The sequence below is a fragment of the Choloepus didactylus genome, chromosome 7 (genome assembly GCF_015220235.1).
Source record: "Choloepus didactylus isolate mChoDid1 chromosome 7, mChoDid1.pri, whole genome shotgun sequence".
NCBI lineage: Eukaryota > Metazoa > Chordata > Mammalia > Pilosa > Megalonychidae > Choloepus > Choloepus didactylus.
The window spans coordinates 31,176,582-31,195,449 of record NC_051313.1 but is presented as its reverse complement, the minus strand read 5'-3'; the positions used below and the strand labels follow the sequence as shown (position 1 = coordinate 31,195,449).

The window sequence follows — 18,868 nt, the reverse complement described above, 5'->3', positions numbered from 1 at the left end:
TGTTTGTTTTATGCTATAGGACCACAGAGGAAAGGCTGGAGGCAAAAATTACTAGAAAATAATAGCCTATTTACTAACAGCAGCCACTAAATGGTTTCTTTTCTGTAGTTACAGATGCAGTGTTGAGATCTCCAGTTATAGCAACTAAATATTTGTCATTGACCTTCATTAAAATATTGTTTTAAAAAAAATCATTATGACAGAACAGCTGCTGATACCAACAATTTGGATGGCTTTGAGCACATCACTTCACTTTTTCGGACTTCTCAGTCCTCCAACTTTAAATGAAGGGGTTGTAGTGTTTCTAAACTGGGGAGTTACTCACCCCCCAGGGACATTTGTAAATGTATAGGAGCATTTCTTTAGTGGTCAGAGCCCAAGAATGTTAAATATTCTGCAGACAGCAAGAAACAGTCTTGCAAAATGAAGAATCATCCCACCCAAATTGCCAGTGACACCTTGATGATGTCTAATGTCCCTCCTGACAGTCAGTGATCCCAAGAGCCTGGCCATTCATTAATGCATTCTGCCACCAATTATTGAGCCCTACTATTCGCCCAGTCCCAGGCTTCCCAAGTTTCAGTGTTGCAGAAACCCTGTCTTGGATTGTATCCTTCTTTCCCCTTCTCTTCTTTCTAAAAGTCTTCTTGACCAACACCATCTGAAAAGATTTTGCAACTCAGTCCATTAAGGGAATAGATCGCAGGCTCATCAAGGCTTTCAAATTTCTAATGATGTGAGAAACAAAGAGGCTCACTTCAGCCCTCCCCAAAGATTGGATGATAGCCTGGTTTGCTCTCAGTAATCCAGGATTGGAGGCCTTCAGCAACACTGACCCAGGATCTCCAGCCAGATAATGCAATCCCTGTTGTGGAGCATGTAGATAAATATTTCAACTACTGATTCCATCATTTTCCATTTTTAAGACAGAATGCCTACTGTTTTATGCCCAGTGAACAGTTATCACTGGCAAACTGAAATTTCCTAATATGTTTAGATAGCATTTGTGACACGTTGTAAAACCTGCCTTAGAGCAGATTACTGCATCAACAAGATCATTCACTATTAACTTGCTAATTAACTGTGCAGTGGGCAACTATGTGCTGTAGTACAATGCTATCTGCAATGCCACCCTCTACACATAGCCCCTCCAGGAATGCTGTGACTTCTCGGATCAGCCCCTGCCATCCCAGTGCTACTTAGCATTCACATCCCCTGCATCACCTTTTCATCTCACAGCAACCCTGGGAGAGCTTAATATTCTGATTGTCCCATTTTTGCAAGGAGAAGAAAACCAGTGCACAGAGAAACATGATTGTCTGCACAGGTCACAAAAGCTCCAAAGATAGAGGGACTCTGAATGCTCTTTAGAGTGCCAAAAGGCCACTCAGCCTTTCAGGGATGCTTTGAGAATATACAAACAGTATTCAGCCTTTGATGAATCTTGGAGACTCCATTTTGATATTTCTGATCATTAAAAATCTAGTATCTATTTGTTCAGTCACTGTATACTGGACATTTCACGTGCGTCAGGCATGTTCTGGGTATTGGGAATACAATCCTGCCCTCGTAGACTTGCAGATACTGTGGGGAAATCAGACATTATGCCAGTAATTCCATAGTTAAGGACTATTGCAATTGGCACTACAAAGAAGTGCAGGATACAAGGAAAGCATCAATCAGGACTTGCTTGATGAGGCCAGAGCAGCTTTCCTGAGGTGGCAGATGTGAAGTGCAGGCCTTCAGGAGGAGGTAGGATGCAGTGAAAGCACCAGGCAGGAAGAACAGCATATTCCAGGTAGAAGAGGAAGGCAGCCCCAGTATAGGTGACGGAAGTGGGTGAGGGTGGGGTGAGTAGATTTGAGAGACACTTGGAAGATGCAGTTGGCAGAACTTTTGATCACTAGGCCATCGACAGTGAGGGTGACAGAGTATCAGGGATCACTGCCCTATGGTTGGCTGCTTGTCGTAGGTGCCACTTGTTTAGGATTCTAGAGGAGGAGTTATATGGGGCAGTGGGACAAGATCCTGAGTTTTTCATTTGCTACGTGGAGTTTGAGTCCTGTGGAACATCCAGTTTATCTAGTGGGGACACAAAGCTCACTGCATCTTACCAGGGTGTTATAGAGACTGAATAGAGTTCCAGTTCCATGGAGCCCAGACCATCTGTTTGGAAGATAGGCTTTGAGGACCTTGTAGTTTACAAAGCACTTACATGCATCATCTCTGAGCTTTGCGGAATTTGAGGCTTCATGAGTTTGTGCTTTGCCAAAGGTCACATACTTCAAGTGGGGATCTACAACTAAAATTCAGGTCTTCTGAAACTCCTGGCACCAGGTGCTTCTCATTTCACCACATATCTCACAACATAACTGGTGTGATGGAGCGAACTCTCCACCAACTTTCTACCAACTCTTGGGGCTTCCATTGGTCAGATGAAATCTCACAATTTGTGCAAAATATGTAAGACATGAAATCAAAGTAATTTTTATGTGCTCTATCTCTTTTTTTTTACTCTTCATTACAACAGTCTTTCTGAAGTACTTTTAAACTTCTGAGGCTATTATATTTATATTTAGAGCAATCTTTTTTTTCTTTTAAGAGTGAAACTTCAAGGACAGATTAAAGTAACTTTTACTGGTGGTAGGGAGATGGTTGTCTGGGAGACACTAAGTTTAACTTTGAGATGTTCTTTTGGCTAAATTCTAATAATTTATAAAGACCTCTGCACCCTCACCTCCTGTGCTCAGATCTGCGTGTTCTCGCCATGCCTCATGTCTTCCGGTGGGCCCTGGTGCAGCTTTGAGGAAGATGAGAGGCCACGCTGCCCCAGACACAGCAGGGGCAGTAGAATCTTGGCCCCCAGCTGCCTTATCGACTAGCCTTCACCTCTTTCCCTCAAAGCTTGGAAGAAGTTTGCAGTTAAATGAAAAAGTAAGATTAATTTGTGCTTGTTTCAGAGAGTTGGCTTTAACTGCAACCATTCTGGGTCTAAACAAAAATTGCAGGTTCAGGGGAACATATAACCTTTTCTACAGAGCTACATTATTTTTCTCATGGCATACTACCCTCCTGAGCCTCCTATTGTTTATCCACCTTCTTCCCAACAGCTCCTGGACTGCTTTGTGATCCCAGTGGTGATTTTGCTCTCCTGGTTCTTCCTGCTGATCCGGTACAAGGCTGTGCACTTCGTCGGCATTGTCGTCTGCATCCTTGGAATGGGCTGCATGGCGGGGGCCGATGTGCTTGTGGGGAGGCATCAGGGAGCAGGTGAGTCTCTGGGTGTTCACAGGTTACTTTCTGCCTGTGAGGGCAAGGCAAGTAGGGAATGTTCATGGTCGAGTAGAAACAAGGACATAAGCAACCTGGTTTTCCCAGCATCTGTGTTTTTGTCATGTTTTCTCCCTCACCCCGTTTGGTTTCCTAATGCTGTTCTTAAGGTAAAATACCAGAAATGGATTGACTTTTATAAAGGGGGTTTATTTGGTTACACAGTTACAGTCTTAAGGCCATGAAGTGTCCAAGGTAATGCATCAACAGGGTACCTTCACTGGAGGATGGCCAATGGCGTCCAAAAACCTCCGTTAGCTCAGAAGGCATGTGGCTGGTGTCTGGTTGCTTCCAGGTTGCATTTCAAAATAGTGTTCTCCAAAATGTCAGTGTCAGCTTCCAGCCACCAGCCATCTTCAAAATGCATCTCTCAGCTGCAGCTCCTCTGGTCCTCTGTCTGTGAGCTCTTTTATACGACTCCAGTGATCCAGTTAACACGGGCAGGGTAACATCTCCATGGAAATCATCCAGTCAAATATTTCACTCACAGTTGATTAAGTCACATCTCCACGGAAACACTCAATCAAAGGATTCCAACCTAATCAATAGTAATATGCCTGGCCCCACAAGACTGCATCAAAGAACATGGCATTTTGGGGGACACAATACATCCAAAACGGCACACCCCCTAATGGTGGCACCCAGTAGGTGTTTAATACATGTTTCTCGAGTGAACAAAGGAAGCAAAATACAGATTTTATGCCCCTTCTACATGAATTCAAAACATCCAGTGTTTATAACTGAGTGTCAGGGCCCACTTGGAAGATTGTTGGAGACCAGCGCCAACCTGGTGGTTAGTGATAATGGCCATGGGTCAGTTTACTCATGAACTACGGAGGCCTGCCCCCCACCTCCCGCCAGGCTGATATCAAGCCAGGGAAAGATTGAGATTTCAAAATATTGAGTGAAGGTCCATATGTAGGTTTAACAGTGAATTTTTAACATTTGGACGCCAGATTAGGAATGCTCAATATTTTTATGAGGGAAAGCTAAATTCAGTCTTTCCGTGTGTGTTTTTTTGTTTGTTTGTTTGTTTGTTTGCTTGTTTTGGGAAGCGGTTACTAGTATCAATAGGCAGCTAGTTCATCACAAGGTAAAGCTTCAAGACTAACTTACAAATTACCATGAATCTGCTACGGGAAGCCTAGATCAGCATGGTTTCTAGAGGAGCCTTTTTAAAGAATTGCAACAATTAAAAATAAAAATGAATAACTTTAAATGTATCAAAATTTTGATGCTACCAAAGGTCTTTTGGGACAGAAAAAAAATGGTCCCCCAAAACCACAATGATATACTATTTAACACCCCCTAGAATGGCTACTATTTAAAAAAATAAAAAAGAAAACTTACAAGTGTTGGAGAGGGTGTGGAGATATACGAACGTGTCCATTTTTGGTGGAAATGTAAAATGCACCTATGGGAAACAGCTTGGCACTTCCTCAGAAAGTTAAGTATGGAATTACCATATGATCCAGCAATCCCTCTTCTGGGTGTCTACCCAAAAGAATCTAAAGCAAGGACTCAAACATTGCAAACCAGTGACCATAGAGGCATTATTCAAAATTGCCAAAAGATGGAAGCAACCCAAGTGCCTATCCACAGAGGAATGCGTAAGTAAAATGTAATATGTACATTACATATGGAATGTTGTTCAACTGTGAAGAAATTAAGTTCTAATACTTGTAACTATGTGGGTGAACACTGAAGACACCATATTGAGCAAAATTACCCAGATACAAAAGGACAATTATTGTATGATCTCGCTGATATGAAATTATTAGAATAAGCAAACTCATAAAGTTAGAATCTAGAATATAGGCTATCAGAGACTAGGTTGGGGGTAGGGAATGGGGAGTTAATGCTTAATTGGTACAGAGTGTGGGGTGATGGAAAAGTTTTGGTAATGCAGAGTGCTGATGGTAGCACAATATTGTAATTAGCACCGCTGAATTACATATTTGAATGTAGTTAAAGGGGAAATTTTAGGATATATATATGTGTATGTGTATATATATATACGTATGTTACAGTATGGTTTTAAAAAACCGTAGGACTGTAAAACACAAACAGTGAACTATAGACTACAGTTAATGGTATAATCATATGAACATTGTCTCATCAGTTGTAACATAGGTACCATACTAATGCAAAATATCAATAATAGGGAAAACTGTGTGGGGTAGGGCTTAATATGGAAACTCTATATCTTCCTCCATGATTTTTCTGTAAATCTACAATTTCTCTAATAAAAATAAATAAATAAATTTAAAATAAAATTAAAATGCCCCACTTTGTTAACATCAGGAATGAGATAGGAAGTGCATTTCTATAGTTCTTGGAATTGTCCCTTCTTCTAGGGAATTAGATATAACTGGGGCATTTCTCTTCTGAGAGTAGGTCATGTGAAGTACCCAAAATGAATGTCATTTTACATTAAGTGGCGCTTAAGTTATTCTTTTGTTACCAGTTTTGTTGCTGAAAGAGACTTTGTTCAGCCCCTTTTTTCTTTGACACACGAGAACAATAAGACCCAGACCAGACAAGTGACTTGTCCAAGTTCACCAAGTTGACAGAGCAGGAACTAGAACCCAAGCTTCCAGCCACTAGACCAGGTCTCCTTCCCGCTTCCATGTTGCTGAGATGCCTCGGCCCTCACAAACCGCAGTCTACACTGCATAATCAATAATCAGTCCCCACCCCAATAAATGGACTAAAACATATGCCAACATTTCCCAAATTTTCTTCTATGAAATGGTGTTTCCATGGGTATCAATAGACTTCATAAGAAAAGGCCAATTTTATGCTCTGTACATATAGTGACTCTGATAGGGATAATCTCTTTGGATCAATCAGACTGTGTTTTTGTCTTATGCAATGTGACCAGTTGTTCTGATGTCACAATTTACTTATGCTTTCTCCCTTTGCTCTCACCATATAAACACAAACTAAATAGAAGCATGTCCCCTTATTTATGAAAATTATGCTTTCAATAATTATGACTCCAGTCATTCACCCTGGAGATCTTCTTGTAGTTTACAGAGTAAAGACAGTTGTCCTGATAAATCTGAACGTGTAAGCCTGGAATGTTAAGCTAGCTTGAGTTGACTTCACTAGATTGTATTCACTAATCTTGTTAAAAAAAAGTTTCTTTCAAATGAGATATTAGAAAAGAGTGCTCTTTAAGAAAAAGAAAGTCAGTCATTTGAGGGCCTTTCAAAGGCATCATTTAAAAAAAAAACAATGTAGATGTGGCTAAAACATACCAGAGTGGTTTTTTATCTATTCATGTGAATGTGTTTAAGATACGCAGCAACATTGCATTATTGACTGTGAAGTACTAGTATTTAACAGAATTAATTTTTATTGTTGTGGAGCACCTTCAGTGCCAAAGTACGTGGTGATTATATTCTAAGGCCAGCCAAAATACAGCATCCAAAGGCTCATTATTCAAAAAATTGTATGGGATTGGACTCAGATTTCCCTCTACAAAACATTAAATTAGCCAGCAATTTAAGTTATTATTAAAATGTTTTAAAAAGAAAACACACACACACACTGGTTTTGAGGTCAATTTAATCCTAAAATTTTTATTCATCATTATCAAATATATTCCATTTGTTTTTGCCTTGTGGTAGAGTTGATTCAATTGGATTAACTAGCCAGGGACATAAAACTTTTCAAAAATACTTCAGACACTCACCTGAACTTTAATCAGACATTCAGCCCAAGATAAATTGTCATCCCTAGATCAAGAGATTTCACAGGAAAATAGAATGCTGACTTGATCCCTTTTATATTGTTTGATCCATAGTTCAACTTAGCTTGGAGTTTTGAATATTTTGTCCTCAAGCACATTGATATCAGCCTGTTCAAAGTTATTTTGACCTTAACATAATTAAACACACTGTTTTAATTCTTCATTGTTAGCATATTTCTTCATCAGCTATCCAGAAATTCCTCATTTTGATTTAAGCCTTACCAAAGGAAACTTTTTAGATGACACCAGACAATCCAAATACAAGATTTAAGTGTCAAGGCACAGAATGATGTTCCAGGAATATTGCTTTGGATGAAAATTTTACCAGTAAGTTCAGCCACTGTAGACAGAAGTAGGTATAAGGGAGTAATCTGCTTGAGAGCCTGTGGAGTGGTGTACAAAAAGGGAAGGACACAAGCTACACTTAGGTTCCAATTTTATGCATGTCAAAGGTACAAAGGAGATGTCTTTTCAAGTTTGTTAGTAAAAACCAGTGTACCTAATATATGTATTTTCTCTCTTTGCCATCTTAGCTGTATATTAGCATTACAGGCTCCTCTGAAAGTTCATTTCTGCATTTACTGATGTTGGGGAGAAAAATGTGATAAAAGTGGCTCCTGAGACTATTATAGATGTTAGAGTGTATAAAAAATGACTTTGTAAGGCCAGAGAGGTACATCTCCATGCCATTTCTCCTTTCCTGGGAAAACTTATCGATATAAAAAGGAAGGTTAGAAAGTTATAGGATTAAGATAGAACTCCATTAAAATAGCTTATTATAAAAAGTATTTCTTGCTTTTCAAAATATCCTTTTTCTACCATAATGTATTTATTGAGTCTCATGGTTCATTCATCAAAGACGTGAAATGCTTATAACAAAAGTTTTTCTTATTATTAGACATTTTACATTTATTTCAAAGGAAACGTTTGCCAGGATCTAGATAATTAAACAGAATCAAGTAAAAGTGACATTTTTTTTTATTGAGTACCCCACACTAGTATCAAGTACTTTCACATACATTATCTCATTTAATTTTCCTAACTACACAAAGAAAATATTTTATTCTCATTTTTGCACTCGAAGAAATCAAAGGTCAGAGAAGATAAATGACTTATGCAAGGGCACATCGTTACTAAATGGGATGGCCTAGATGTAAAATCTAGCCAGTGTTCTTTCTGATAATCTACTTGATCCTTGTTTTTCTGTAATTGTGACTCTCCTAAGAAATGTACAGTTATTTGATTATGGTAAATTAGGTGAACAACTGTCCGGTATTACCCAAAATTCAGAAGTTTCCCCAGACTCAGGACTTTCACTGCTAAAATCAAAACAGCCCTGGGCAAACTAGAACAGTTGGTCAGCCTATTTGAGACTCAAATGTACTCAGTGGAAGGGGTACCTTTTCATGAATTGTACTAATAGTTTGTCTCTCAACAGTCTGTCAATAATATCCACAATGGTGAATATTCAGCATTTATTTCTTAAGCTGGTGATGGGTAGTGATTTTAAACAACCTTCCCTCTTCTCCTCCCACCACCACCACACATACTCAAATGTCCCTCCAATCATGACTTTTCCAGCTCTTGAACAAAAATTTAACAAGAAAGCCAATTCTTAGAAAGCAATTATGAGTGGGTTTATTAGAATCCTGGAGCAATCCAAAAGGAGGAATGCCCAACCCAAAGTGACAAGTTATTTCTAGGGATTGGTTAGTTCACTCATTGTAACCACCATTTACTGGGCACTTTCTAAGTGCCAGATACTATGCTAAGCATTTTACATGTATCATTTCATTTTATTATCACAGTAACCCCATTTTAAGATTAGAACCCAAGTCTGCCTGAAATGAAGGATGTTGCCACTCAAAACCTTTGCCATAGGATGCTGTGCCGGTTTGAATGCATTAAGTCCCCCCAAAACGCCATTATCTTTGATGTAATCTTGTGTGGGCAGATGTATCAGTGTTGATTAGATTGTAATTCTCTGAGTGTTTCTGTGGAGATGCGCCCCACCCAACTGTGGGTGATGACTCTGATTGGATAATTTCCATGGAGGTGTTATTCCACCCATTCAGGGTGGGTCTAAATTAAATCACTGGAGCCATATAAATAAGCTGACAAACAGAAGGAATTCAGTGCAGCTGTGAGTGACATTTTGAAGAGGAGCTACAGCCAAGAGGGACACTTTGAAGAACACACAGGAGCTGAGAAGAGAGGAGCTGCAGATGAGAGACAGTTTGAAGATGGCCATTGAAAGCAGACTTTTGCTCTGGAGAAGCTAAGAGAAGAAAAACACCCCAAGAGCACCTAAGAGTGACATTTTTGAGGAACTGCAGCCTAGAGAGGAATGTCCTGGGAGAAAGCCATTCTGAAAGCAGAATTCTGGGGCAGATGCCAGCCACGTGCCTTCCCAGCTAACAGAGGTTTTCCAGACATCATCGGCCATCCTCCAGTGAAGGTACCCGATTGCTGATGTGTTACCTTGGATACTTTATGGCCTTAAGACTGTAACTGTGTAACCAAATAAATCCCGTTTTATAAAAGCCAATCCATTTGTGGTGTTTTGCATTCTGGCAGCATTAGCAAACTAGAACAGATGGATTAAGACCTTTTCAATCAGCTTAATTCAATTAGGCATTTATTGAGAGCTTGCAATATGCCAGGATCCTTGCTAGGCACCACATGGAATATAAAACTGAGTAAGTCACAGTCCACACCCTCCAACCTTACTTTGTAAGAGGAATTGGGGTGGAGGGCAGACCAGGAAGTTAACAGTATGGTGGGTGCCATAAGATAAGTATGGATGGTGTGAAATTTAGAGGAAAGGGAAGGTGTTGGGTTGGATGCACTTATAATTTCAAATGTGTCCATTTACCCAAAACATTATTGCTCATTGTAGTTTCATACATAAATAAATGACAGGCTTGCTGAGTATCATTTTCCCCATGAACGTTACACAAAAACTGGGATCACCAAGTCAAGTATTTACTGCATGAACAATGCAAAAAACATGGAGTAATTTGTTATAATTTCCAGTTAACTAAATACAAATTTTAGATATGAAATATTAGTCCTAGTACTTTCTAATACTTATTATATCAAATGTTTCATTTTTAGTATGGTTGGTTAAAATTATGTTCTGATTAATTTCATTACATTTAATCAAGTAAATTCACATACCTGCTATATGTAGATATAGAAACTTTAAAATTATTTGAAAATTGGCAAATACACTTAACAGTGGCATTATAATAAATTAATATTTAATCTTTTGTCACTTAATTTAGAAAATGCTTCTGAACTTGAAGTTACAAAAAAATTGTATTATTATTATCAATTATTATCAATAATTAGCACTGCCCTGGTGAAGACTTAGGGTGCTGGTAAGCTGATTTCTTACATAATCAAATGCCAGTTAGCAGAATAGTCCAGAACTTTGTAAATGAAGAGTATGAAATAAAAGGGGTTGGTGAGATGATTCACTTAAACAATGTGGCCTCTTTTTAGGACTTTTAAAAGACGGATTGATACTCTTCCAATTCCTACTGAAATATTTCACTGTAATTTAGCTTTCTTGAATCCATTCATAAAACATTAGTTTTATTAACCAAAAATTCTATCAAGAACACTTCCACACTTCACTAGTACAACAATAACTGATATCCATAATAATGATCCCATGTCATCACTAGATTCTGAAATGTCTCCTGAATGCAGAGACTGAATCATGTTCATTATCATTTTATAATTTTAGTTAAAGATACATTTTATTTTATGGGTCATTCCTAAAATGAACTACTTAAAATTAAAAGTTTTGTCATTATTTTATAGTTGACACATAAAAAGATCAATCAGGTTGCCAGAGATTACACACTGACACAGCAACCATAATTTCTCTAGAAGATGCACCCAGTGACCCCCTTCCAGGTTTGGTTTCCCATCGGAGCCTCATCAAATTCTCAGTTCATCTGCAGAGCAGTGATGGCTAATGCCCCATGAACCCTGGGAGAGCTCCCAACCCCTGCCAGATTCAATCTCAGCTCCCTTCCCTTGAGTGCAATTTCTGCAAACCATTTCCTTTTAAGTGCTCTTTCTCAATCTCTGAAACTTATCAAGAAGTGGAAAGTTGCCTTAGAAAACATGGCACCATGTAGAGTAAATATATAATCTTCCAAGGTGACCACAGACACATGAAGGGACCTTTCCCCAAGCGCTGCCCAGGTGTTTTCAAATGAAGTTACTCCCTAGAAAATGTTCAGTGCTCCCAACTGAACAGTGAGAATCCAGCGCTACAGTTTTGGGAATCCAAGGAGATGAGTGAGTCTCTCCCTTAGAATCGTGCTGGAGATAACAGCCTTCCCATCCTGCACCTCTTCTGTCCCAGAGCAGCATGTCTGCTGAGCTCCAGGGCCACTGGCCTCCCCATGACAGAGTCAGAGACCCCTGGGCACAGAGCCCACCAGCAGGCTGCACCAGCTGCTGATTCCCACTCTCCTCCTTCACTGGCTCCACACTTCCTGGAGTGAGAAGAATTTACCTAATTATAGAAAATATCTGGGCAAAGTGTTTATTAAAAATTGGACGTAACTAAAACTAACCAAAATTGAGTTTAAAACATTGTTTTCATTTACTAGGCTGCTCAAGCAAACTCCATAATATGGGTTAAATAATGGGAATTTATTTGCTTACGGCCTTGAGGCTAAAACAAGTTCCGAATCAAGGCATCATCAAAGCAATGCTTTGTGGCATTCTGGGGCTGGCTGCTGGTGATTCTTGGTCCTTAGCTTGCCACATGGCAAAGCACATGGTGACCTCTCCTGGCCTCTCTATTCTCTTCCAGGTTTCGTTGATTTCAGCTTTTTACTTCCTGTGCATTTCTTTGTCTGTCTGGATTTCACTCTGCCTACAGAGGACTCCAGTAATAGGATTAGGGCCCATCCTGATTGAGGTGGGCCACACCTTCTTAACTGAAGTAGCCTCATCAAAAGGAACCCACTTACAAGGAGTTCACACCCAGAGGAAGGCATTAAATTTAAGAACATGTTTTTCTGGGATGCATACAGCTTCAAACCACCACAAACATATATGACATAAGGAAAATACTAATGTGATAGTGAATTATGTATATTTTTATTCTTACATTACTTATTTTAGGGGAGTTGAAAATCTTAACCCATAATTCCTCTCACTGTCATTTTATAAGCAGGTATACATTTTGCCTGTGATCGAAATAGAGTCTTGACTGTCTCTGCTACAGCTTCTCTTCCTGTATAGCAGAAGTGGGAATACAGACTGGTCCTGCTTGTTCTTCGGTGGGAATTCAGACAGATTCTGTTTGTCCTTCATATGCACACCAAGTGGAAAGTTCCCCGAAGCAGTATAACATGTGCATGTATTAGCATATATTCAGACACATACCTGTCCAGAAGACTTTGAGCTTTGTGGAAAGGATGCAGTCTGAAGGACACTGGTCCCTGCCCTAGTTAAGTAAAATTTCCAGCTGGGGAGATGGAGGCAATTGTTTCATATCAGCACCTATCTAAAGAACAGATAAAAAAAAAAACTTCACTAAATCTCAGTTGGTAAATCATAGAACTTCTATAAGCATGTCAGGAATAGCTGAAGGAAGCTAGATTCTTGTTAGGAAAATGTTGATGAAGCTCCCTCTGTTTTTTGGTTCCCAGGGGAAAATAAGCTGGTTGGGGACCTTCTGGTCTTAGGAGGAGCCACGCTTTATGGTATCTCTAATGTCTGGGAAGAATACATCATCCGAACCCTGAGCCGAGTGGAATTCCTGGGTATGATTGGACTCTTCGGGGCATTTTTCAGTGGCATTCAATTGTAAGTAAAAATAACAAGAAATTCAGACTGGAAATTATTAGGACTTATTCTTAATTTTTTTCCCTTGGGATATGGCTTGTCAGTTTATTTTGTAAAATTCAAGGCTGTAAACTGTCACTAACCTCCTACACTGGAGTCTTATTAAGCATCTTTATTGGTAAATTTCTTCCAAACTAAATAAGTTTAGTATAAATTATTATAAAGCATTTCATGGATTTTGAAGATAATTTGAAAGAAAGCATTAGATGTGCATTGATTCTCCCAAACTAGAGGGCTCTTACTTAGAAACCAGAAAAACTAAGAGCAAATGCCATGATTCAATACCCTTCTGAAAAGTGGAATTCTGTTTACCAGTGACAACTGCTGATAGGGAAAACAGAGTTTAAAATTGCCATTTTATAACTTCATTCTTTTATTGTCCATGGATTTGCAAAAAGTAAAACGTATTTCAAATGCATCTCCTGGAAATTAGTTTCCATCTTCCTTAAACAGGTAGAAGATACAGCATGCACTCAGTAAGCATCAAAAAGTCAAAGGCCCCAGTTTGGCAATAATTCTTCATTGAAGTGTATAAAATTCACCACTAACTAGTACCTCCAAATTTATTGTAAGAATAATGTCAAACAAAGCATAACCTTCCATAAGTAAAGACCAGATACTTTAGTTTCAGGTAAGGGGTAAAGAATGAAAGTATTAACCTTTAGTCTAATTTCACTAAATTCCTTTCTACAAAGCAACTAATTCTGATATAATCAAATTTCCCTCTACAAAGCAAGTACTTTGTAATTATTGGTTCAGTGCCTGAAATTATTTATGGAAAATGTTTTGCAAATTCTAAGAATCATCCAAATTTCAGTACCCTGAGATACAAATGAAAAACTCCATAACAAACAATGCAGATGGGAGACTTCTGAAAAGGGTTTATTTTAGTTAATTTTGTAAGTGCAATGGCATTTTAAAGCTCCTAAATCTGGTGCTTCAGCTTTGTGAGAGGAAAAATAATTGCCTAATTCAACTATTCATAACCAACATTTTGTAGATGTGTGGTTCATTCAATGGACTATTATTCTTGCAACCAAAAGTTATATGCAGAGAGCTAGCACTTATTTGTTTCAGGTACAGTCCATGAGAGCTGACTGAGCCCTTTGGGGAACTATACCACTGGTGTGCAAATAATGGAAGCAGCATAAGGGTGTTTGACAAGTGGGACTTTGAGGGCACACTGGAGCCAAAGTAAGGTTGGCATACTGGTGCCAACTTCCCTGCTTGGTCCCCTTCTGGAGCAGTGGTTCTCAAATGCTCCTCTTACACGAGCAGCTCTGGCATCACCTGTGAACTTGTCAGAAATGCAAATCCATGGGCCCCACCAGGTCTATGAATCCACATCTCTAGGGATGGGGCCCAGGAAGCTGTGTTTTAACAAACTCTCCAGAAAACTTATGTACATTAAGGTTTGAGAACCAATGCTCTCCAGAAAGCTCCATCAGAAAACTGATGAAACCTGCAAGCATGGGAATTTTCTGAACCTTGCCATTTACTTTTTATTAAAAGCAGTTTTATTGAGATATATCCACATATGATACAATCCATCCATCAAAGCTGGCAATCAATGGCTTACTTTTTAGAAGGCAACTACACAAGAAGAAACAAAAGCTATAGGCAGAGTGTTTGCAAGAGAAAGACGGTGGAAGGTTTGAGCCCGCTATGCCCACTGGTCCACTCTCACCCCTGCTGGGCACAGCTAAAGAGGAACTTCAGGGGTGAACCTCAGGCTGCCTAATTAGACTTGCCTCCACATGGTCCAAGGTTACTTTTGAAAATTCAATGGCTTGCTTCATTATTTGTAAAAATCTGTTCAGTTAAAGGAAAAGATGTCAGGCACATAGTAGTCTTGCTCATCAGGTCACTTTCTTTGAATTTGCAGAGCTATCATGGAGCACAAGGAGCTGTTAAAGGTGCCCTGGGACTGGCAAATAGGTAAGAGGTTTGCTCACCTAAGATGCTGCCTTCCATGAACCCGGGAACAGTGCTTGAAGAGCTCTGCCAGTGGGAGTGGGGCACGAACAATGAAGGGATTTAAGAATGGCAGGGAAAGAAAGAAAATGAAAGCCCCTTGTCATTTTAGGAATTCCTGCACACTGTAAGAGACTGAACTGTGTGATTCATAATGTTTCCTAATTGAGCTTCTGCCCATTATCACTGACAAAATGCCATTAGGGCAGACACAGAAGTGTGTTATTAGGTTCAAGCCCAAAGCAAGGAAAAAATGCCCTGAGGCAGTGGTGGGACATAAAAAACAGCAATTCTCTCTAGCAGTAAACACCGAACTGGTGTGATCATTAAAAAGGTGCACTTTAGTGAAGAGAAAAACTGAACTTAAAAAGGTATAAAAGACAACAATGTCATGGGCAGTCTGAGACCATAAAAACCTTTTCAGAAGGGAGTGGTTTACACATAATAAAAGATTAATTGACCTCCGAAGGATTTGGTGGAAGATATCATTCGTATTTGGAGCTAGTTGTCATTCATGGCACCTCAGATTTTCCCTGTTTCTACATTAACTTTTCCTCTAAAAAAAAAAAAAAAAAATAGGGCAGGACTTTATGACCCAAAGTGGTGCTCTAATGCCCACGCAGCACACCTTATAAGGGACTGACATTTAATACCATCAGCCCATAAGATGTCCCCTCAGTGTCTTGACCTAGACGCATTGGTCCCAGCACTGAGCACAGACCTTGGCTTATGAGGTTGCTTGGAAAAATATGTGCAGAATGAATACAAAAGGGGATGAAAATATTGGTGTCTCCCCACGCTGAAGCTGACTGCTTGTGCCACCTCCAGCTATATGAGCTTAGATGTGACTGGCAGCTTCTGTCAAATTCTCGAGGAAGGAAAACAATAGTATAAAATCCCCTGCTCACTGTACCTACCTCCAACCCCCAGGCAACCAAGGCTGACTTGCTGCTAACATAATTCCCTCTGAAGGCTCACTCTGAACTATAGAATTATGTTGGCTTTCCTTGGGGCTTATCTCTGGTGACTTCAAGGGCTGACCAACACTTATATCTGTCACACAGTTCTGCCATTTAATTTCTCTCAAGTGGCACTGCAGAATGTTATAATTAAATGAAAATCAATAGAAAGGAGGGGATGGGGAGAGAAGAGGAGGGCAACTGGGAAAGGAATCAGCTGCAGATTTCAGATGCATTTGCCCTTGTGATTCTCAGCACCAGGAAATGAAATGTTGCCCATGCTTGGTAACACTTCACATCAAGTGGTCCGTGAGTATAAATTAATTGGGTATTGATAGTAATAGCAATGATCAAAAAGAATTTGTCCTCCAATTATGTGGATGTCATGTGCCCATCCACCAAGGTTCTATTATAATTCAGTGTTAGTTAAATGCATCATCAAAAGATGGTTTTATTCTGAGCTCTCCTATTGCCATTAAAATGTCACTCTACTGTGGCAAGAGATGATGAAGGGTGGTATAAAAGGACCACATTACAGAGCCATCTATTTAATTCCTGATGGGAAATGAGGCCAAATAAAATATTCATCCTTTTCTTTCTGAAGCATTTATAGGGCTGGGTTTAGAATTTTTTTCATATATACCAGTCCACTTTTGCCCTCATTGCCTCATCCTGACCTACTACAAGTTGTAATGTTTAGCTCAATTCTAGGCACATATCATCCAGTGAATAATTGTCTATGAAATGAGTGAATAAATGAATGAATGAATGACAAGAAGAGAAGATGGGTCCTGACGTACCTCTTCCCATCTCACAAACTGTAGGCAAAAGGGAATTAGTGGAGACCATAGCAGGAAGCTTCATGCTTGACTTTGCACTTCCCTTTTGGGAAACTAAGTTCACTGCGACTCATGGACCAAAGAGGCAGAGAGGCATTAGGGGAGGGTCAGTATCCCCTCAAAGCATCCCTGCAATCTCTGGGAGGTCACCTAATAGGGCTTGAGCACACTTGTTTTATTTAGGAGACCAGAGTGCAAGACTGACTTCATCTTCCATGATTGCCAGTGAGTTTCTCTCCTTTCCCTCTCTCCAAAATCAATAATCCACCTTACACAATCTCTTGGCTAACTCACATAGGTGCCACTTTTTCAAAGTAAAATAATTCTTTTCTAAGAGGATAAATTGGATAAGAAATGCATTTTATATTTTCTGAACTTGGAAGGCATTTTTTTAAATAGATTCTGTTATTTTCCTGTAACATTGGCCAATAGCAAGATACAGAGTAATGAAAAGCAAGAAGATAACAGTTATTGTTTTTTTTTTTTTTTTTTTACTCCACTGAACAGAAAGGCTGGTTCTGATTATATACTCAGGAAATCCAAGTAAAACTTATTACCTAATCCAGTTAAAAGTCCTCCTGGGGAGCCCAAGTGTTGACATCACAGTCAGAAATCTAATAAATAACCTAAATATTCCCTTTATCCCCTTTGCCATATTGTGTTAAAGAATGTGCAAACAAATTTAAGCTGATGTGGAAGTCAAATGTCGCAGGAAAGAAAAGGTGGCCTGGGGGGTGGCTTCCCCAGGTGTGTGGTCCACAGGGGCTTCCTCAGCTTTGATGTTGGGATTGATCACTGGTTTGGGTTTTGGTTGTCCTTGGAGGCCATAACTTCCCCTGAAGGTGTAACAGTGGGACCACGGAGCAAGAAGGACTTGAACGATAATTCAGAATACACCCTCTCTTTTTACCAGTGTTGAATGTGAGGCCTGAAGAGCTGAGGTGACCTGAAGAGGCTCACGGCTGCCTGTGATGGGACTAGTTTGCCCTCTCTGAGCAAGCCCTGCCAACGTAGCATAATGCATATGTTCTGTGAGATCATCCTTTTAGTGTCCTGGGCTGATCAAGCAAATACCACCCAGTGGTTCAGCTTAAACAACGGGAATTTTTACTAGCTCACAGTTTTGAGGCTAAGAGAAGGTCCAAATCAAGATGTCATCAAGGCCATGCTTTCTCCTCGAAGACTGTGGCATTCCGGGGCTGGCTGCCGGCAATACTTCATCCTTGGCTTCTCTGTCACATGGCAAAGCACATGGTGGCCTCTCTGGCCTCTCCATTCTCTTCTGGGTTCTGTTGAATTTCAGCTTCCTGCTTCCATGGCTTTCTCTCTTTCTGTCTGAATTTCACTCTGCCTATTAAGAACTACAGTGATAGGATTAAGACCCATCCTGACTGGGCTGGGCCCCACCTGAACGAAGTATCCCCCTCCAAAGGTCCTACTTAACAATGGGTTCACACCCACAGGAATGGATTAAGCTTGAGAACATTTTTTTCTGGGAACATAAGCTCCAAACCACCTCAGTTCTCTTACCTAGCCTTTATTTTTAACAATTAAAAAGATATTTTAAACATCTAGTATACTCAAAGGAAAGTGAAAGATCACCAGTGGGATCCCAAGGAAAGAGATAAAATAAAACATATTCAACATACACTGATGCATAAAATATACATGTATATACCATATATGTGTATATATCGATCTTATATATAAAGTGAAGTGCTTTTTAGAGTCAAATAGGATGCCCCTTCAAAGCCTTATTTCTCTTCATAGTAATGAAGCAACATAGGTTAGTGGTTGTGAGCTTGAGATTTAGTCACACAGACTGCATGACCTGAGAACAAGTTACTAAATGTCTATATGCTGGCCCTTTGCTTACTTTCTCTCAGATCCATTTCCTGCCGTTATCATGCTCTGCTCTGCATTGCAGAGTCTGATTCTTGCAAACTACACTTCCCAGGCTCCCTTGCCAACTGGCTTCCAGCTAGGTTTGGCAAATGGGAGGCAGTAGAGGGAGAATGGAGGGCGGGAGGAAGGGAGAAGCCAGGGTATTTCTCCCTGCCCCCTCTGGCTGCCCTCACCTACTAGGGTGGGTCAGGTCTCTAGAAATGGCTGAGGCTGCTCTGTGGTTC

At 39.9% G+C, this 18,868-nt stretch overlaps 1 protein-coding gene across 1 annotated transcript in view; it reads left to right on the top strand.

Moving 5' to 3' along the window:
* Nucleotides 1–18,868, top strand: part of SLC35F1 (solute carrier family 35 member F1) — a 469,647-nt gene that overhangs the window by 417,814 nt on the left and 32,965 nt on the right. Inside the window, exons 4-6 of the mRNA XM_037844150.1 lie at nt 3,111–3,270; nt 12,772–12,928; nt 14,853–14,905. Coding sequence (XP_037700078.1) covers nt 3,111–3,270; nt 12,772–12,928; nt 14,853–14,905 — 370 coding nt within the window. The remainder of the gene's footprint in view (nt 1–3,110; nt 3,271–12,771; nt 12,929–14,852; nt 14,906–18,868) is intronic.